This window comes from Bombyx mandarina, chromosome 01 (genome assembly GCF_030267445.1).
Source record: "Bombyx mandarina strain Sakado chromosome 01, ASM3026744v2".
In the NCBI taxonomy this organism is placed as follows: domain Eukaryota; kingdom Metazoa; phylum Arthropoda; class Insecta; order Lepidoptera; family Bombycidae; genus Bombyx; species Bombyx mandarina.
The window spans coordinates 6,450,395-6,473,134 of record NC_143208.1 but is presented as its reverse complement, the minus strand read 5'-3'; the positions used below and the strand labels follow the sequence as shown (position 1 = coordinate 6,473,134).

General features: G+C 34.9%; 1 protein-coding gene across 2 annotated transcripts in view; it reads left to right on the top strand.

Moving 5' to 3' along the window:
• The window catches only part of LOC114244552 (uncharacterized), a 127,985-nt gene that overhangs the window by 52,919 nt on the left and 52,326 nt on the right, over nucleotides 1-22,740 (top strand). The window contains exons 6-8 of one of the 2 annotated variants that reach the window (XM_028176406.2): nucleotides 5,703-5,738; nucleotides 6,246-6,281; nucleotides 8,513-8,575. In XM_028176406.2, coding sequence (XP_028032207.2) covers nucleotides 5,703-5,738; nucleotides 6,246-6,281; nucleotides 8,513-8,575 — 135 coding nt within the window. The remainder of the gene's footprint in view (nucleotides 1-5,702; nucleotides 5,739-6,245; nucleotides 6,282-8,512; nucleotides 8,576-22,740) is intronic. The other variant, XM_089728301.1, reaches the window with a different exon arrangement.

The window sequence follows — 22,740 nt, the reverse complement described above, 5'->3', positions numbered from 1 at the left end:
AAACATTAATGGTGGTAAGGTGTATTAAAAGGCTCGTGCGGTAGGTAACACTTTCTTCTTGCTCGTATCCCACTATGTGAGACATGTCCCCTATTGCCATTCATATGCCTATCATACGTCATCTCTGCAACCCATTCTCGTAAATCCATCCAAGTCTTTTTAGGACGCCCGTCGTCACTTTACCGTCTACTTGCATACCATAATATGCCCATACCATGATAACTATCCACTCTTTTTTTAATGAAAGTAGGTACCACCACCCTGCCTATTTCTGCTCCGAAGTATTGAACACCCTTCAACAACAGTAGCTATCAAATGCAATTAAGATTTTAACCCTTATAACAAGGCAGGTGTCGGTATGCACTTTGTGACGCCCATGGATTACAGTAAGAACTGAACACCAGATAGGCAATTAAATTAAAGCCAATTAATCTGCCATCGTTTACGTAAAAAAACTGAGGTTGAATACCTAAAACTCTGACTGATAACCCAAGGTTTTTAAAACAGAGGATCTGCTATGAGATCTAGTACATAATTTCCCATAAAAGAGTTATTTTGAAAGTTCTTTCCTTATAGTCAGATATATAGAAAGAGAGTTTGTACTATTATAATAAACTGTGTATTAAATGAACACGAGTTTTGAATTTCGTTAAATTACCAGAACAAACTGTACAGGTTGGAAATTTTGATAGCTGGATATAAATTGTTTCGCGAAATATTGTTGATTAATTAAACGGATATTTTAGTGCTGGAGTAAGAGTCTGGAATGATGCCAAAAGGTTATTAAACCAATTATTATTAATCACTACAACGATACTGAATGAATGTGAAATACAGATTAACAAATGATTTTCTTATATAATTTCATGGTATTTCATGAAAAGACCGTGTCCAAGAATTCTCTCATCAAAAGCAAAAAATAACAAGGCTTATCAACTTATTCTCACAATTGTGGAAAACTCATCTTGGATATTTCTTATATCATCTGACATAGAACGGAAGGCATTTATTATTTATAGCTTTGATTTGGATCTATTTCCGTAGACCGACAAAAACAATATTAACTTTGATTTATAATAGGTGTTGCTCTGTTTATTATTTGCCTTACTGTTCATAATTGACAGTTTATCAATGACTATTTGAAAATGTATTATAAATATTTTATTTGTGGTCATCTTCTGTTGCGGTTTCTGCTTTCTGTTGCCTTTATAAGGTACCACATTGACGCTTTTCTGAAATATTGGGCTTAATGAATACAAATAAATTGATACAAATCTTACATAATATATTACTTTCAAAATGAATGCAAAATGTAATTTGATTGTTTTTGTATACATACGAGAAACACTAAATACGGTAGTTTTTAAATAAAACTATTCATTGGAATTTGCGTGTGGTTGGTTCGTTTACCAGCGCTTCAAAGAATTCACTATTGAAATATGGGTTAGTAGTATCTAGTCCATAGAGTTTATTAAATACACTATGCGGGTTCTTTACGACAAATAATTTATGAATAAACTAGTTGGCCCGGCAGACTTCGTATTGCCTCAATCGAAATAAAAGACCTAAACTTTTGTGTAAAATAAACTTATTATAAAACAAACAAAATGAACAAAGGGAAAACAATTGTTATTTTTATTTAATTCCCAGCATTTCTCTGGACTTCCACAAATAATTCAACACCAAAATTAGCGAAATCGGTCCAGTCGTTCTCGAGTTTTGGCGAGACTAACGAACAGCAATTCATTTATATATATAGATAGATAGATGATTCAAAAATAAATATGGAACAATGCGAGCTTCATAAAATTATATTGTTCGGTCTATACGGTCGATACTTTCATTCACATAATAAAGGGATACTGATTGATAAATTACGGGCCCAGAATTTTTTCTTTTGTTCTTAGATTATGAGGATATAAATATGTTTTTGTCGTTATTCCATCCGAAAATTATAACAAGACATTTTTATGTATATTTACTTTTTTCATGGCCTACCTCACGACACTCTCGATGTTAAATGGTTACCAGAGTCCATAATCATGACAACATAATACATTGAGATATGTGCTCCAAGTCTTATTGCGTAACACCAATAAATGTATAATTTAGTAGCAAGACCAATCAAATAGCAAAGTCTAATCGCGATTAAATATTCTTAATTACCATATTTTTTTATTATATATGACTTCACCATTTTCTTACCTTATCTATGGGTCCCATACATCTATATCATACGTATGTAAATGGATCCCATCACCTAGTACCAAATATAAGTTGTATACTTTCAACAGATGCAGGTCTGTAAATGAAAAAGAACAGCATTCCAATGATATCCCAGAGATTTGTAACGCTAAAAAAACAATCAATTATTTATACAAGTTATATATCGCGATATATTTTCAAAATGAAATTAAGTTCGTCTACATGTCCTATGTTAAAATTATGTACAACCTATTTAAGGTACCTTTAAATTTGCTAAAAAGCAAAAATGAAGTTTACAGAATAGTATGTTCAAAATGAATATGATTCATAATTTTTATTTATTTTTTATTGCTTAGATGGGTGGACGAGCTCACAGCCCACCTGGTTGTTAAGTGATTCCTGGAGCCCATAGACATCTACAACGTAAATGCGCCACCCACCTTGAGATCTGAGCTCTAAGGTCTCAATATAGCTATAACGGTTTCCCGAACCTTCAAACCGAAACGCATTACTGCTTTACAGCAGAAATAGACGGGGTGGTGGTACCTACTCACTCACATGAGTTCCTACCACCAGTAATTACGCAAATTATAATTTTGCGGGTTTGATTTTTATTACACGATGTTATTCCTTCACCGTGGAAGTCAATCGTGGAAATTTGTTAAGTAGGTACTTATTTCATTAGAAAAACTGGTACCCGCCTGTGAGATTCGAACACCGTTGCATCGCTAGATACGAATGCACCGGACTCTTATCCTTTAGGCCACGACGACTTCAAAAATGACATAAAAAAACAAGTTTAAAATACTCAGAATGTTTTTTACACGAAACATTATGATTTATAAATGAATAACATACTCTTTCCGTATTACGTATTCTCGGTTTGTTTGTTTCAATCAGCAATTGAGCTTTACGGCTTATGACGGCTTAGGGCGGCATGTAGTAGCACTTTATTTTTGATTACATTGTATTTTTCTTCAAGCGATTGCAGATTGATTCGATATGAATAAAGTTTAATAGAATTGACTGATGAATGTCAATAATTGTGATACAACATCATAAAATCGATTGAACTATGCTATGCTATGAAAAGTTCAAGTGAATAAATATTGTGTACAACTCCAATAAAAATGATTAAACTCTAGATCGAGGGCTCTAGTGCAGTGTTAATTTCACAACAACGGATATTTGATTATTAACGATTGATTAACGAGCCGTAACACGCTTTCCGCGTTTCAAATCACAAAGACGACTGCGCGAACGTTCGTTTTACGATTGAACAGAATGAAACCGTTTCGGCCAAACCGCCTTTATTGTGCTGTAACCCAAGCTATGTGGATAGGGAGGGAGGAGGGGGTACAAAAGATTATTTTTATTACTAATAAACATGTTGACGCGTAATAATATAGTTTAATCAGTTTTATTGCGGCACAACAGTCCACCGAAGAAGGGTGTGTAATAAAAACAAACTCGAGTGAATTTTGAGTAATGGATCGTGTCGTTGACTTTTATCGATGCGCTTGTCAATTCACTGTATAAAGCTATTATTCAAACCTCGATCGATCTGTTTTTTGTTTTAAAAATCTAATGCTATAATGTCACTTGAATGATGAGCGTTACGAGCGCTAAGTCACGATATTGTTAAATGATTATTAAAGGCTAGACCGCTTTAGAACGCGACGGTTGTACCTATCAGTAAGAGTGAGTGAGACGGCATTTAGTTTGTTGATGTCTATGAGCTCTGGTAACCGCTTCGTACCAGGCGAACCGTGAGCTCGTTCACCCATCGAAGCAATAAAAAAACACCGACCGCGAATGCGTCCGACAAAATTTCACAGCGTTTGAAATTATACGACACAGATGAAGAGACTTCTCGGCTAATCGTTCATTTTGAAAAATCGAGTCAAAGCACGTGACCCACCCAACCCCGTCCCCCGCTTCCTAAAACCACCCTACCGAGGTGATCCATACTTGTAGAGCCCGTCAAAGTGTCAACGTGACACTTACTCCATAGCATCAGCCCGCTGTTTAACGGGTCGTTAATTTATTTTAATTTTTTATTGCCCTTGTATGCAGACTGGCAGCATACGGCCCACCTGATTGATCCATACTTGTAGAGCCCGTCAAAGTGTCAACGTGACACTTACTCCATAGCATCAGCCCGCTGTTTAACGGGTCGTTAATTTATTTTTATTTTTTATTGCCCTTGTATGCAGACTGGCAGCATACGGCCCACCTGATTGATCCATACTTGTAGAGCCCGTCAAAGTGTCAACGTGACACTTACTCCATAGCATCAGCCCGCTGTTTAACGGGTCGTTAATTTATTTTTATTTTTTATTGCCCTTGTATGCAGACTGGCAGCACACGACCCACCTGATGGTGAGTGGTTACCGTCGCCCATGAACTTCAGCAATGCCCATGAACTTCCATGTCTTCAGCAATGGGCCGAGCCAAGCCGCTATTTTGATTCGGTGCTAAATACATTCGGAAACCCCCTCCCGCTTTAAAACTTGATTATAGAAATCTAAATTATAAAGATTTAAATACAATCTCTAATTTATTATCATAAACCTTGATGTTTCAATACCCTTAAGTTGCTAATAATTACGTTGAAAGATTTTGTCGTGTTGTTTTTTCGTTTCTTAAAAACGACGGCATAGCATTCTTATATAATACTAGTGACCCGCCCTCGCTTCTCTTCGGAATCATTAAAACACACATGAACACAAAAAAAATAAATAAATAAAAAATAAAAAAAGTAGCCTATGTTCATCAGGGACAATGTCGGCTTCTAATGGAAAAAGAATTTTTCAAATCGGTCCAGTAGTTTCGGAGCCTATTCGAAACAAACAAACAAACAAATCTTTCCTCTTTATAATATTAGTTCTTATATAATATATGTTTGTTAGTCATTTTTTTATATATTTCTCATTGTTTATTTCTTTAACCGTTATCATGTCACAGTCGTTTAAAAATACATTGATACACGTTGAAAATCAACTAGAAAACTTTCTAACAACTATTTACGGTGTTTGATAGACGGATATTTCACGAAGTTTCCAACAATTTTATTACGCGCTGCTAATGATATGAACTGCTCTATGAGTTTTCTCGACGACAAAAAAAAACTAAACTCTTTACAAGCATCTACTGCACGCGCTTCCCGTTTTACAACGAAGACTTAGAAAAGTGGTTTTATATCCGCTTCTACTCGACTTAAGGACGTGACATTTCTTTTTTGATACTTGAAATTTTATAGCGTCGTATTATTATTGAACGATTTGTAATTGTATTTTTTTTATATTTCAACAGATTAGAAAGCCAGTTTATGAAATGCAAGCGTACATTGTTGAGCTTTTAGAATTAATTTTGTAAATAATTTTATAATAAAACCACAAAATAGTGTTATGCATTATGAAATCTATATATTTTTTAGATCGTTTTGTTTTTCTTTCATCGCTAATATAATGTTTTGTTTTATTTTTTTTCATTAGCTTGCAATACCAGAAGACGAAATGAACGAGATGACGGTAAGTAGCAACCGTCACTCGCGTATGTCATTTTTTAAATACCACATTGCAATTTACAAGGAATGCTGTCATCTTAAAACGATTATCGTGTAGTGACCAGCAGAATCTAGCATTTTATAATACAAGGAAGTAATGTATGCGCTGCGCTTGGAAAGAAACAATCGAAAATTGTTTTGAATACTGAACTTTATCAGTTGTATTTTCCGTGGCTATATAGTTATCAGTGATGATCATAAAATGCCATGTATTTTATATTTCTTTCGTAAAAATTATGTACAATCTAAGCTTGTCCAATTTTTTGAAGGGTGTAACCCTCGCCCGCAATCTTCAGCAGTGCCAAGGGCATAGTCAGGCCACTCCCTATAACAGCTACTGTGTTCCATTTGTATTGCTTAATTCAGAATATTAAAAAATGGAATAAAATAAAGTGCTATCGTCGAATTCAATCATTTTCAAATTCATTTCCATTTTCGTAGCTTATAATATTTTGTATCGTTTTTTCATTAGCTTTCGATGGCCGAATTCAATACGACTGAGGATGCGGTAAGTAATAAGCTTGAAGCTTGATAACGTATCGCAACAATCACTTTCAAAGTCATATACGCCAAAAACTAAATTATATCTATGGACACTCGTGGACAATAATGGACAATGTTAACAAACCAATACAACATAACAAACAATAATTTAAAAACAAACAATAATTTCACTCTCTTATTTACAGTGAATTTAGCGAATCTCTCTAGTGCTTCTGAATTATCTTAGACAATAAAGTGAGGAGTTTCTTAGCATCCGTTGAATTTATTATCATCTACTGTGATGGAAAGTAAAAATCGAAACCGGAATTAGTAAAAAAAAAATTATGCTTTATTATATTATGATTAAAATATATTTAATCATATATATTATGATTAAATGCAGACATAAATACCCAAAAGTCTGTAATTAATCTGTACGTAATTCACGGTCTGTTCGTTGAACGCACATTGAACGATTGATTCACAACACGTTAACAATTACAATTTTTTTTAAGCTTATACACACACACATATTTAAGTACCAGTGTAGTTTCATCAACATCAGAATGCCTATGGCTTTTTTTACTTACAATAAACGATTAGTGTCAGTTGGTTATGGACAACGGTGTGTGTGTCTATTAAATATAGAAGGTAGGAGTAAGAAGACCATCTTAAATGGAAACAAGTTCAAAAAGTGTCCGACTGTAACTTCTTACAGCAAGTTACAACAAAAAACCCATCAACATAGCGCCAGCGTAGCAATCAGTATTGTGATATGAATGTAGCAGTTGTAAACGGAGTCGAGGGTGTTGAGTTAAAAAATTTAATTAAACAACTTTTGGCGCAATTTTTTTTACACTTGCTACAGTGGCGCCATCTTAATTGGTCACTTTTTGACGGACTACTTTATACAGGGATTGTACTTCTTACCTCTACCATCTGTAGTATTAAATACACTATATTTACGATATAATATATTATCTATCTGGTCGTCAAGACTTGCTTTTCTTCTCTTTTACCTTCTATTTCTTTAACCTTCCTTCTTTATTGACTACAGACGTACTGCCTTAAATACTTGTTTTACATTAGAATATTAATATTACGTCAACATAGTAAAGATATATTTTAAGGTAGACAAATACTGCTAAATCAAGATTTAAACCAACCACTTGAGACTACGACGAATAACACAAAATATGAACAGAAGGTTTAAAACTAGTAGCCTAATTATTAAAATCTTGTAAAGATAATTATAGATTATTAACTTGAAAATAGATTACAGTTAGTATTAGATTACAGTAGTAACAAAAAGGTTATTAACTAAACTCTCTACTTCCGCAGGTAGATAATGAAAATATGTAGTACCTAACTAAAATTACTAGAGTGTACTCAGTGAGATATCAAATTATTTTACAGAAATTAAGTAATAATTAAATAATTATTGTGATATAAAACAAATTGACTCCAAGGGGAACAAAAACAACCTGGCCTTCTACTACATATTGCGGATTGTTACTCTTACGTATTTTAACACATCCACATGACTCATTGACATTTTTAATTAACTAGAACAAAATCTTTCATTCCGGCTTCTCATCATAAAGTGCAAATTTCAATTCGATTCTCATAAAATATCAACTTTACAACTGTCTTCGGTGTCAATTATTCGTTCACTGACAACTTAAGTATACTCACTGTCTACTACTTGAAATCGCATTCTATTAAAATATTTCAGGGCAAATTTCTCCATTAGTTATATATAATAATTTTAATGAAAATACTCCACACGCAATTTCTAGATTTCGTAAACAGAATAAATAGATATTTCTTGTACAAACTTACTACGCATCTCCAACTTCTTGGCGAGTTTAGTTTCGTTAGACTGTGTATTTTACAACTTAAATGTTCTTCTTCCAATACATACATGTACAAATAACTTTTCTTTGTAATGCTTGTTATTTTATTTGTGCTATAAACATTTCTATGTCGTTTATTCCATAGAGATTCACCTCTTGGTTGCATGTTTGAATGATTGAACATTTCAAAGTTTTAGTCACTTCAAGAAAGGTTTCTAGCTATAAGATGATAGGTGCGGCTCATATTATTGTAAACTTCGAAGCGTAATAAGTAATAAAAAAAATGACTTAAAGATCTTCACGTATTTGATCAACGAAATTGTTTTTATAAGGACGTTTATTATTTTGTATTCTTTGTTTGGGTTATTTCAATGTGAATGAAAATTTTCTTCTTTTACAGATGGACTTCAATCCAATAACATCGTTTCTCTTCACACTCGACTTCTTCATCATCGTGCTCAATGTGAGTATTATTTTATTATGTATCGAGCTCTGACCTGATATATACATATGTATATAGTTTGTGTATCTGGGGACAGCTTTTTATTATATATCGACGCTTGAAAGGCAAACATGACTAAGCGACAATGTGTGAACTTTACAGTAGACTAATTTAAAGTTGAAATACCTGAAAAAAAAAATATTTTTACGAATCTAGCTGTAGGATTAAAATTATTTTAATAGACCTAGAAATATATTTTTTTTGCGTATCGAATATGGTTATTGCCTATCATTTATGTATAAAGCAGTTATTGTCGCTTAGTCACGTTTGCCTTTCAAGCGTGGATATGATGATTATAAAGGCTGTTTAAAAATAAATAATTATGTCAAACAGGAATGCTACTCGTAGCCATTATGTTAAGAAGGTCATGAATTTGCATAAAATCACATAAATAGTTCTCTTAATAAAAACCTGGTACAATAAAATCGTTATAGCATTGTTAATACAACGTACTATACCTTCTGCTTAATTTAAGTTCACTTGTCGTAGTCCTCGGTCCGTTTTCAATTTAACGAAATGCTCGGGGCAAAACCGCAATCCCATTCGCAGCAAGCGTCTGAGCCGCAAACTACAGCAAACACGTTCACAAATATTACATAGAAACTGTAAAATTTAAAGGATGTCGTAAACAAAAGAATTAAGCAAAAGCTCTCATTCAAATATTTCACACTTGAAAAACGTAAATGATTCAAATTGTCTGCAATTAATATAGGATAGTGCACAGGATAGTCTATGTTTCAAATACTTGTATTTTTAGTGAGTTCATGCTATGCTAGCGACTTTTCTAACACTGGTTCTAGTAAGGGTAGTGCTGAATCTCCTTCCTGATCGAACTTACTGAGAAGATCCGGTCATTATCTCGGTAGACTGTATCTGTGGGCTATTTGTCACCCTTCATCGCATTGGACGAAAATAGTGGCCGTTGCTTGGAATGCTCAAATCGCCAATACTGGATCGGGATGATCCGAAATGATGACTGTTTGGTCATCTGGATCGAATATGTAGTTTCCGGCGGCTAAATGGAGGGTTTTCGTGTTGCGCCGCTTTATCGAAGTAGCATTCTGTCGCTACCTCAAAATACTTCGTATCGGCTTTAAATTTAGATCGTCGTAAAGGTTGACATTTCTCACGTACCTCGGTGCTCCAACGGCTATCCTACGGAAACAGAATTGGATAACCTGGAGATAATTTATGTGCATGCGGGCCGTGAGAGCGTTGGTGGCGAAGGTCATGATGGAATTATGCAAGTTTTGTAGAGTGTCACCTTGTTACGAAGGGACAATTTACTTCGCTTGCAAGTCAGCTGTCCGAGTAGGAAAGCGGCTCTGTCGCGTACCGTCTCCTATATGGGGGTGGACTGTCATCCCTCTATCGACGTACCTATGACGTCTATGTACTTGGACTTCGAGGCCTACGATATGGGCTGACTGAAGAGGGTGATGGGGCAAATGGCGTTGGTGCTACCACGCCTATACGGAGTGGGATACCCGAAGTTGTATTGGAAGGTACCCCTTTTGAAACTCGGGGCTGTACTTTTCGTAGCGTTGATGTCGAAGCCACCACCTTCGGTGCCACTATGCTATGGTGGATGCTGGTGAATTAACGACCGCTTGCTATACGAGTAGTAGATAGCCGTGTCATCGGCGAAGAGAGCTAGCTATCTGGGTCTCCGATGACATACAAACTAAATAATAAGGTGGAGAGAGCGTAGCCTTGTGGGGATACGGCCGTTAATTGATGGGAACGAGAGTGGGTTCCCTCCACTCGATACCAAACGGCTCGACAAGAAGTCTCGTATGATGAGCACAAGACTGTCTGGCACGCCCATGTTGTACAGCTTGAAAAACAAACCGTAGTTTTGTCCAGGCTTTGTCCTTGTTCTGCAATTTCGATTTCAAATAAACGACTTATTAACCAAGTCAAGAACTATTGACCATTATTAATGGGAAAAATAAGTGAGTACGCGGCTAAAATAATTACAAGTTCTTCTGAGTATTAACGAGTCTTGACAAAGTTTCAAGAGACTTACCTACGTCACTCGTCGTCACATGTTCCCCCGGGAGCCGACACAGCCGAAATTTCTGGCAACACTTTTCACAAACTTATTCGCTTAATATTTCCCACAATTACGTAAGGACCTTCGGAGAACATTTTCGCGAACAGGCAAAATATGCTCGGCACATTTTGGAGGAACAATGTTATTATTGTAAATATAAGATAACACCTAGCGTGTATATATATATTTATTTATTGTTACGTATATTCATATTGCTTTAATTGGCTTTGTCGGTTTGTATACTACCAATCTTGCAATTACACAATAATCATCTATAGTAACAAAAATATTTAATAATAAAAATATAAACTCGCCAAATGAAATAAAACGCATAGGATACTTTAATTTGAATCATAGATGTATTTTTTTCGTTTTTCAATAACGCAATATTTACTATACTCTGTTTCAATTAAGCCTCTGAATATAAATCTCGAACGCAACATATCTACATGGAAAATCAGTTAAGTGTAAAGAAACACCAACGTAAAAACTATGCTGACTTTAAAAATTTTTAATATCAAAAGTTGCATTACTCACCCAAACATAGTTCACGACTTTCATAATTCTATTGGTAAACAAATAATAATTTAACCAACTGTTATAACTGTATTCAATTTTAGATATCCCCTCTTCAAATCATTAGGAACATAGCTAACAAAAGCAACCAATGTAGGCTTCAGGAAGTTCTGTAATTCAGCGGAATGGAAGCACACATTCTCGAAGTAATTAATTGGTTCAATTTACGGAGATGTATACGTCAAATAGCTCTCGATCATACGTATTGTTAATAGTCTCATATTTATTGTGCTAATTAGAATTTGACTGTCTTAACTTCGAAGCCTCGCGGTGGGGCAAAGTTCAGATACGACACAATTCAGTTCGCGTCTCTCAAGACGAACAATAATAATAACGAAGCTTTTAGTGTATCCTGTTAGCTTAATTGTTACCTGCAATTTATTACATGAAGCTGAACAAAGAAAATTATTTTTGTAGATGTAATAAATGGTTTACTTAAAAAACTCACGTCCCTAATTACATTTCAGTGTGGGCAGAATCGAAAAGGTACCACGCATCTTTTTCAGTTCATATTTTAGACAAATTTTATTTCGATAGCTTTTCTGTCTGATTTAATTTACTTTTAAGAATTACTTGTCTTAATATAACATGGGTAAAGGTTAATAAAACATATAATAGAACAGAGATTTCAAATCAAAAAGGTCTAAAAGATACCGTTCCATACATACATTGTTCTGAAAATTCGAAAGTGTGTATATTTTTTTTTATATTTCACCCACGTATTTTATACGTGCGGATAAAATTTGTGTCCCAAATTGAGCGAGAAAACAGAATATTAATGGAAAAACATTATTAATGAATTATGTTACTAGATCTCTGTCTCATGTTTACTTTATGTACGATCGAGATATTACTAATCAACTGCTGATTACATAGGTACTGATAACTCATTATCTTATAATTAAATTACAAAATAAAAGTTTTGCAATATAAATCTTAAGATGAATTCCATTCAAAATCGATATAATTAATCGTCGTTAATCTATAGACGTTCATTGCTATTCTCAGGTCTTAATTCTCTCTAACATTCAACGACTGGTCTTGAATTGCCCCAATCGAAATACACGGTTTGAAAATTTAGCCTCTAAAGTCGTAATTAAAAAGAAACATCCGTAGATGTGGACATCCGTAATTTGCCTACCTGCAAACGTTGTAACATGCATATGTAAATACTCTCGACCACTTCATCACTTAACTTAAAGGAAGCCTGCTCACTCTGAATATTAAGTAAGCAAAACACAACCAGGGACCAATCCACTAATGTACCGTCCCGGTAGTTAACGACATTTGTGAATAATGTAATCGGTTTTGCAAGTTTCTTTTTCAAATGTACCTATTTAGTACATTGTCATTCAAAGCACTATTTAGTTGGAAATTTCATGTAAGATTTAGATCCCTCAAAGTTCAATCTACGCTCATTTATCCATAGTATAATCTGTGTCGTTGAGAATTTTATTAGAAGTTCGTCGAATTTGTTTCTTCAAATGGTAAACGTTATTATAATTTGTAAAATGAAGAGAATTTTCAGATATTATAATTATAGCTTGCTCAGTAACCTACATTATTACCATTCACTTCCTAGTTGAGTAGTCAGCTTAGTACTGGGGCTAGTAATGTATAAGCTTCAATTTTTTTTTGATAATTTGAAGAATTTTCTAGACCACCTTTTGATACAACATATTCTACCTTTCCCGTAACAATTCCTCCAGATTATAGTAATCTTGTAGGTAGCAGCATTTATGTTGTTGCTGTCTAAGTCAACATCTTAAAATCAGATGGGCCAAGAGCTCATCCATCATAAGACTATAGTTTGTTAATCAATGCTAAGACTGAGGAGCCGGTCCGATATTTCTTCATGAAATATTGTATCGATATCTCTCTTGTCATTTGTATTAACAAACAAGACAGATTTATTACTGGGTAGGTTGGATAATAAATTTTATGAATGCTGCTCATCTCACTGGGATGAGCGAAGAATTCGGAACGGTTTCGATCCTTTCTCTTGTAAACCTTTTTACGTTTTTACTTTTCGAAAAACATAAAAGTCTATTAAGTAAATTGAAACACTAATAAAATCGTAAAACGGGCAGCTCATTCAAATGATTTCAGACAGAATGCTATGTCCATGCAATATTTTTTTTTAATGAAAATCATTTTTGTATTTATTTTTTTATTGCTTAGATGGGTGGACGAGCTTATAGCCCACCTAGTGTTAAGTGGTTACTGGAGCCCATAGACATCTACGACGTAAATGCGCGACCCATCTTGAGATATAAGTTCTGAGGTCTCAAGTATAGTTACAAATGCTGCCTCACCCTTAAACCGAAACGCATCACTGCTTCACGGTAGAAATAGGCAGGGTAGTGGTACCTACCTGCCCGGACTCACAAGAGGTCCTACCAGTAATTATGCAAATTATAATTTTGCGGGTTTTTTATTTTACGATGTTATTCGTTCACCGTGGAAGTCAATCGTGAAAATTTGTTGAGTACGTATTTCATTAGAAAAATTGGTACCTGCCTGGAATTCGAACATCGGTACATCGCTCAACACGAATGCACCGGACGCCTTATCGTTTAGGCCACGATCATGCAAAATAAAAAATGTAGGTACATTCCAGCTTAATATTATCTTACCACTTTTTGACATATTCGAAAATTTTATTTCACATTTAGTTGTACTAATATAGTAGACAATTAAATAAGAAGTGTAAGGTAACTATAATATTACCATCTTAGTAATAGCGTAAATCAAAACTAAACAGGTGATATATACAAGAGATTGACTTAACTCCATTGAGATGAAGTCTGAAAGCGTTCCAAGGAGAATCCCATGAATAAATCGTTTTGATATTTTATTAGAGCTCATAATATTATTTCCGAGCTATAAAAATTGACCTTGAACGGCTATAGATTTATTTGAACTAATGTGATTTTATCGAACCTTCATGAAATCTTTCTGTCTCATTCTTTTTTTTTTTGCTTTTAATGGGTGGACGATCTCACAGCCCACCTGATGTTAAGTGGTTACTGGAGGCCATAGACATCTACAACGTAAATGCGCCACCCACCTTGAGATATAAGTTCTAAGGTCTCAGTATAGTTACAACGGCTGCCCCACCCTTCAAGCCGAAACGCATTGCTGCTTCACGGCAGAAATAGTCAGGGTGGTAGTACCTACCCGTGCGGACTCACAAGATGTCCTACCACCAGTAAAATTCATTCATTTAGAAAATAATTACGTACCATCTTTATAATGTATTATACATTTAGTAATTACTCAAGAAAAGAAATATTATGTGTTTATTGAAGTAACTAAAGGAAGATATTTATATTTTATCTAATTCTGCGAACAAATTAACGGATGGATCGTGTAAAACCCAATATCAAATGCTACAGTCCTTTAGACGAAAGTACCCGTCAAAGTCCCTTTAAATTCGCCCAGAGAGTTAATAAGATTCGTGGATCCTAATTAGTTCGTCGATCTCCACAAAGCGAAATCACTTTTTAAGGGACAACAAAAAAGCTTACACTTCATCAACCTAATGTTTTGAGTACCCATGTTACAATGCGTTTCATCAAATCAATTTAATTACATTTCACAGACCTTTGTTTAGCTAAAACTAAACAACTAAATATTTTCTTCTTCTTCTCAGTCGTGTCACTCTTGACAGTCTTGACTCTTGTCTATTTTCTTCCTTTCCACGTCTCACACGGTCCACGTCTCAGCAGCGTATAGAAATATAGAGAATATTAGTGTTCTAACGGGCCTGATCTTTGTGGTTTTGGTTATGTTTCTATTTCTCCATACTTTCCTCAGCCCGTCCATCGCCGACCTCGTGACAGACATGCGCCTTCTGATTTCGTCCATGCATCCGCCATTATTTGAGATTAAATATTTTATCGACTTTAAAATTTTTCGAATAAAATCCAAAATAAATGATACTATTACACCTTTCTCTACGTTAATCTAAACTGGCACGTGTAAACTTAGGTGCCTGACCTTATAGAGCAATTATAAATCAATTGACAAAAAAAATACCTGCATCCGAACTGAAAAGCTCACCCTTGATTTTATTTGAAGTCAGTTAACTATATTTTATTCATCCGGGTGATGGAAGGCCGGCTATCCTCGACCCACGCTGGTTATGACCCAGCGGGGTATTCCGAGGGTAGACCATTCTAACCGGCGCCATCTAGGCGGGCTTCGGATAGCCTGCTGACCGAGAGGGCTGGTGGTCATGGCGCCGACGACCGCCAGTCCGGCGTCCCGAGGGGGAGGGTGATGGGAGCGATGTGCTCCGCACCGCTTCACTTTCCCCCCTTTGCCTTTGCATGAGTTCTGTCTCATGCGAGGTTTGGATGCTGGTTGTTGAGCGACAGGAGGTTTTAGTCGGTTCAACTCCGACATGCCCCGCCCTCCACTGGGGATGGAAGTCCGGTGATTTCCTCCTGACAACAAAAAAAAAACTATATTTTATTACTAGCTGTACCCGTCCGCTTCGCTGGCCATTTAAAATTAACATTATTATTTCTCACCCCCACAAAGATTCTCATCATCAACGCCCCCGCAACTGGTATAGGGAGTCCAACACTCATATAAATATTAGCCTACCTATTAAGTACATGTATTTTCAACTTGGATACCAAGTTTCAAGTCAATCGGATGCACGGTTCAGTAGTTATAACGGAACATCCGTAAAAACCACTGTAGATTTATATATTAGTACAGAATATATTATATTATTATAGACACGTTGAACGCCACATGAAAAATCGAGCATTTTCATTCAGGCCACGGTGCTCGCCGGTGAGCCTTATCTTACTGAACCATTCGGATCATGAGGGTCACCCGTAAGCCGCGTGAGGGTTTCAACGTAAACGCTTCCTACAAGCCACAGATTGCAGCTATCAAACAAGACGCGTATGGAATTGAGCCGCATGGCCCTTTAGCCGAACCGAGCGGAGTGGTTTTCAATTTCAATAGAGACTTTTAGATTTAACAAGGTTTATAGTCTTTTAAAATATCTTATAAAATATATAAAGAAAATTTAACTAAAAAATAGAAAATAAATTTGAATTAAAAATAGTGTAAGAAAAAATGATTTTATTGTAAAAAAAGCGCGGGGTACATGGTATCAGCAGTTATAAATATTTTATGAACAGATATGAGTAGAAGTGTTATTTTGATAATATCCTGAAAAGCACCCCACGCTTTTTTACAACAAAATCATTCTTTTCTTACACTATTTTTATTTCAAATTTATTAAAATTTATTTTCTATTTTTTAGTTGGATTGTCTATAAAAGCGTATTTTGTTAGTTTTTTTAAACTATTATTTTTTATCTTCCGTGCAAATTACCGCATTTTATAAATTTTAGAATGAAAATCTCGAGTTAATAAAAATTATTGATTCTCTGATTTTGGCTTGGCCCGAATGGCATAGTACGCTATGCCCACAGGTAGGCCGAAAAGCGTTCAACATGTTAATTGGAATTTCGTATGAAATCGGCTTTGCAATAAGTATTACTCGCAGCAAAGCTTCGATAATAGATGCCAGATGTCGCTGATTTTCGTCCAAAATCGAGAATCACAAATAGGTTTCCGACTGAAGGGAATATCTGTCTGATCGATTTCAGTAAAGCGATTGTCTATCCAAAGAGAATAGAGGCGCTGATCCGGGATCTACCTGATCTCTTTTAAATCTCTCAGTAAACTGTTCCTTTTTCTAGAAACTCCAATCCACTTAAAGCGTGCAATGCACAAACTAAATACCGAGGATTTCGAAACGTGCTCTGAATTTTGAATTCAAATCAAACTAGTAAATATAGTTTTCTGTTTCTCGTATAATTCACTTAACAGCTTATTGACATTTTAACGTAGTAGCGTTCGCCTTAACGGAAGATTTAGATTCATTTCTTATGCTCTTGATATTTTGATGAAATACAAATTGGAATTGGAATAACACAAGCGCTGCTAGGTTACTGGTTGCTACTAGATTATAAAAAGAAAAATATTTCATAAGCAAAGAAGAAAACGGTATTTAGTTGCTTTATCTTTATGTAATAGATTAATAATATTAGCATTAAAACATTTCACAAACTGGTTTTACTGATTTCGTAAATTATTTTGTTATTTATTAAATAAAAAATCATATTTGAAAAGGACGAAAGGAATCAAAACAATTTCTGAATAAAGACTATTAATATACTTTTACGAATTAATCTCACGTTATTTTACTCTAGCAATCCCAAGCTAGCTCTAGCTACCACAATATCACACATCTCGCCGAATTACAGTTTAGTCGTCCGCGACTAGGAAAACTGTAATGTTAATTTATAAATCGAAAATAATATTATGACTATAAAGAACGCGAAATTAAACCGTCAAAGAAGTTTTAATTATATCTTTGAGTAGCGAAGGCCTAAATAAAAATGTCCCAAAATAAGTTGAATAGCAACAGAATTTCGCCGGAATTATTAACAATCTTCCCAATTTTTTCTCCGACTATTCTAGCTCAGTGTATCTATGTATATTGTACGGCGTGGCATGCGTGAAACCTACTCCTTCGTTTACGCTTGAATATCATCACGTAAATGAGATCACGTTGTTTTACTGTATATTTATATTTATCTGAAAATCGATTATGGGTCTGGGTCTTGGCTCAGGAGGTTGTAATTATGTGCTTGAAGTCGATACTCCACATTCTCGCCAGTTACTATCTCTAATAAAGACCTTTGGACTAAATGTGACCAAACCGCAATCGCGCAAGACATTGCCCGTCGGAAATGGGGTTGGATAGGACACAGTCTACGGCGGAGTCAACATAGCATCAGCTGCGTTTGAGTGGCAACCGAGTGGCAGGAAGATCTGGTCGTCTTGTACACACTTGGCAACGCACCGTCGAGAGTGAGATGAGGACTACTGGCATGACCTGGAATGATGTCAAAGAGCAAGCGCAAGACAGAATCAAGTCAAGGATACAACTTATGAAGGCCCTATGTACCAGCGAGCTGTCCTAGGACTACAACAACAACAACAGAAAGACTATATTTTTTTTAAAGTTGTCAGTTGGTAATCAATTTGATTAAAGTAGTAATTGGTAGTCAAGCGTTTCAGCTTGAGAAGTAAAACAGCTGGTATCTAACAGAATTGAAACTGCAAATTAACATTTCACGTAAACATGCAAAAACTAAAATATTCAATCGAACTTTAGCACTAGTAATCTCAAGCAACAAAGCTCCTCGAAATTAAGTTAGAAGTTGAAATCCACCACTTGAAAGTTTATAAAACCGCAAATCTGTAAGTAGTAGTGAGCGCATTACATTCTAATTTAAATACTATAGATAATTATTAATGCAAGCTATCTTTTTTGGATGACGCATTGGAACAGGCACTTAGATCTAACGCAAAATTCAGTGTCATTGATTCAAAACTAATTTATCATCATATTCGCATGCCTATATTTTTTTCTTTCTAAATTCAATATACAATTTTGTTCACGAGTCTCGAAAGCCTGAAAATACTAAAGTAATATCTAACCTAACTGGTAATGAAAATTAAAAATAGAATTAATTTCTGTCCATTGACGAACCACGAAAATGATAAAATTTATAAATCAGAGCTATCGAAACGCTCGCTCTGTAAAGCCAATCTCTTACAAATTAACTACGTAAGAGGATTTAAAGGTCTATTCGAATTCAAAATTCGAGTCGGCATTATATTCTCAGAATATTGCGACTTTAACTAACTATAATCCACGAATGTTGCAGATAAGAAACTATTTACCGACAAATCTATGCACGAACTGAATCCTTATCTACATATACGATATCCAAATGTAGTAAGCTCGGTGCTGGGGGTAGTAATGTATCAGCTTCTATTTCTGTATAATCTATGATATTCATCTATCATCTATGATATTCTGTATAATCTATGATCATTTGAATAATCGGTTAGGCCACCTTTTGTAACAACGTTTCCTACCTTTCCCGCAACTTTTTTTTGAAGTGAAAACTTCTTTAGAGTCGTTGTGATTTCAAACCGGATGCAACGGAAAAAACGACAGGTAAGAGACACAAATACAAAAATGTGTAGGATGACGCCAGCAAAGAATGAGACAGAAATATACATACTATTTAATACAGCGCCATCTGTGAGATTTTTTAATACTAACGTGTGTATGAAAGCTCTTGTAGTGAATTTTAATTTAGGATTATACGTGAAATTAAAATATCAATTCACAGAGGGCGCTACCTTACAATTATTTACTAATGACAAAATTTTACATATACTTAAGACGTTTAGGATAATTGTATTTTAATTTTGGAAGGTTTCACTTCTACCACGTGTGAATTGCACACATTTTTTTTTAATGATTGAAGGGCTTCTGGTGGCAGGCCTTTCAGTTTCACCAAGACAGGTGGGCGAGCAAAAACTCAGCCTGGAGGGGTGGGATTTGCTAACAGCTGCCCGAGCGCCTCCAAAGGAGACCTAACAACTCAAGAGCAACTGCTTCGCGAATCAATTTACTACCGGATCGGAATTGCGACCCGCTGAGAAGAACCGGTGAGAAACTCAGCGGGCTTCCCGTGACAATGAATTCCTCCGGATTATAGTAATCGTCTAATAAAAACCAAACCCCCTCGGAATACTGTAGAAGTGTGTTTTGTATGTTTTATTTTTTAAGAACTAAATTAGTGGACCCGGCGCTCAAGGCATTTCTAGTGTAGGTATATTCTGTAGTTTATTATGACTGCAATGTGTAATCACAATTGCATTTGCTTTCGATAATCTTAGTCGTATTTCTTTTTTCTTGCTTAGGTGGGGGGACGAGCTCACAGCCCACCTGGCGTTAAGTGGTTACTGGAGCCCATAGACATCCACAACGTAAATGCGCCACCCACCTTGAGATATAAGTTCTAAGGTCTCAGTATAGTTATAACGACTGTCCCACTCTTCAAACCGAAACGCATTACTGCTTCGCGGCAGAAATAGGCAGGGTGGTGGTACCTACCCGCACGGACTCACAAGAGGTCACTTGTAAGGTAAATGATGGCATCGAAGTAAATGATAAGACGATGTACTCGTAATATACGATGCGATCCTGTCGGAGTTTCCACTCCAGTAGGCAGCTACCAGTTTTTCTAATGAAAGAAAACCTTGTAATAAAAATCATACCCGCAAAAAATTTAATGTTCATAATTACTATACAATTCAGATATAGAATGAAGTAACAGGTGTATGTCGGTACTCTGATATCTGATATAAGAAATGTTTCTATTATTTAAAAAGGAAGAATATTACCACGACTAATACAATACGACATAATTTATATACAGTTTATGCATATCTAAAATTTACGTATCCTTATATAAATCAGAACATTCGATACATTTAAAGCCAATTAAAAAAAAAAACACCATACTTTATGCGAAACAAATTATCTTCGTACAAGATAGCCGGGAAGAGATAGTTTTAAGCCATATATGGGCAACAACCGGCTCGGTGTAAGATATGATCCGGCCCGCGAGACATTTTGAAAAAGTCCAATTAGAAAAACTAGAGGTCCCGCAGTAGTCGAAATTCGACTATAATTAATTGGAATTGTAAGTTTGTACACTATTATGATTGTATTTTATACTTCTATAATCACAAATTTCTCCAAGGTTACACTATAAAAAAATATTAATAAAGACAAACAATATTTAATCTATTCTCAATTTGATCACCGACGTCAAGAACAAAAGTTTGACAATAAATAGTATGCATGCGTGCGTGCGTCAAATACATGGTATGTAGTGTGTGTAATGTTTTCTTTATTGATTTAATGTATCTTTTATGCCTTATTTAAAAAAAATATTAGCATTGTGCACTTCTTCTCTACATTCTTTATAAGTGTGGAAAATTTCATACTCCTCCGTCCGCGCAATTTTCGTAAAAAGGGATACAAAGTTTTTGCTTCACGTATTAATATATAGATATGATATACATGTGTCATTTAACTAGGGCCTCCATAAGACAAACTTTAAGGTAGCACTAACAGTGTGTAGGTATATAATAAATGGTAATAAATTAATACATCAGCGAACGTATTACATTGGGTACTTACACTCACGGGAGTGACAGTGAGGCGACAAACATCAAATCTCATTGTTTTCCGTATATTCATTCGTAGTTTCGTAGTCAACATTCGTAGTTTGTGACAATTGGAAATTTAACGATTTAATTACTTAATGTAATGTACCATTTTTTGAAATTTTGTTATTTTAATAAATTGTACTATAATAACATTGTCGTATTATTTCATGTCTAATATCTATCGCAAAAAATATTATCACTACTTTAAAATGCACTAAGGACTTTTAAACGCGGCCCTCGAGCGTATTTGCACGCTAAAGTTTGGTCTTCAACATGTCAAAGGTTGCCCATACCTGTTATAAAAAATAAGACATTATAAAATTTGTGATGATTAATCAAGTTCCTTGACCTCGTACGTTTTATATGTTCACTATACTTCTGAATCAATTACAATTCGAAAACATGAATACAAATATTTACATCCTATTGCCGTGCGAATTTGTATAATCTCGACGGATACTGCTCTCAAAGATAAAAATTTCCTCGATGATTTCTGCCTACCATATCTCGGGAATATTTTCAAATCAAAACATTTAAAATTTAGTTATGCATATACATCCGCTATAATATATGTTATTTGGCGTAGTCCGTGGGCATCACAATAATAACGCTGTCGGCCAAGTTTATAACACGCACAACAAACATTAACTTAAATTAAACTTATTATTGTATGCAGGAGGATTAGATTATATGAACAGATTAATTCCAAAGATATATATTGAAATATAAATTAATATTATGATTATTTATTATGATATTCTAATATTACGAGCATGAGAAATTGTACATTGGTAGAATCATTGCCTACAGTTCACAAAGAGAAGCCCATAAAACTATGCCACGCTCGTGTATATTTTTCTTAACTAAGAACTTTATTGTTCTGTTCCAAATATAAATTAAATAAAAACTCTTACCTACTATGTGAGAATAATGAGTAACGAAGGAAAAAAACCTTACATTTTCAATTCAGTGTGTACAAAACTATTTTACTATTCGTTATTTAACTATACATTAAGCAAATAAGCTTGAAAATTCATGATATTTTAACTATTTAAATTGATATATATATTATTATATTACATTTCAAATTTTAGTTCGAGCATACAATAAATATAATTTCACAGTTTATCAAGAATGCAATTACGAGTTTCATAACAGAAAACTAAATGATTTTTTATTTCGTGGATGGAATATGAAACCCACGGTCCTCGGGACGTAAACTAGTTATTAGAGGCGACAGGCGTTGTTATAACATGAACGCCAGAATCGTTCGCCAAGAACGATTTTTTTATTATTATTGTTTAGGTGAATGGACGCTCTCACGGCCCACCTGATGTTAAGGGGTTACCGGAGCC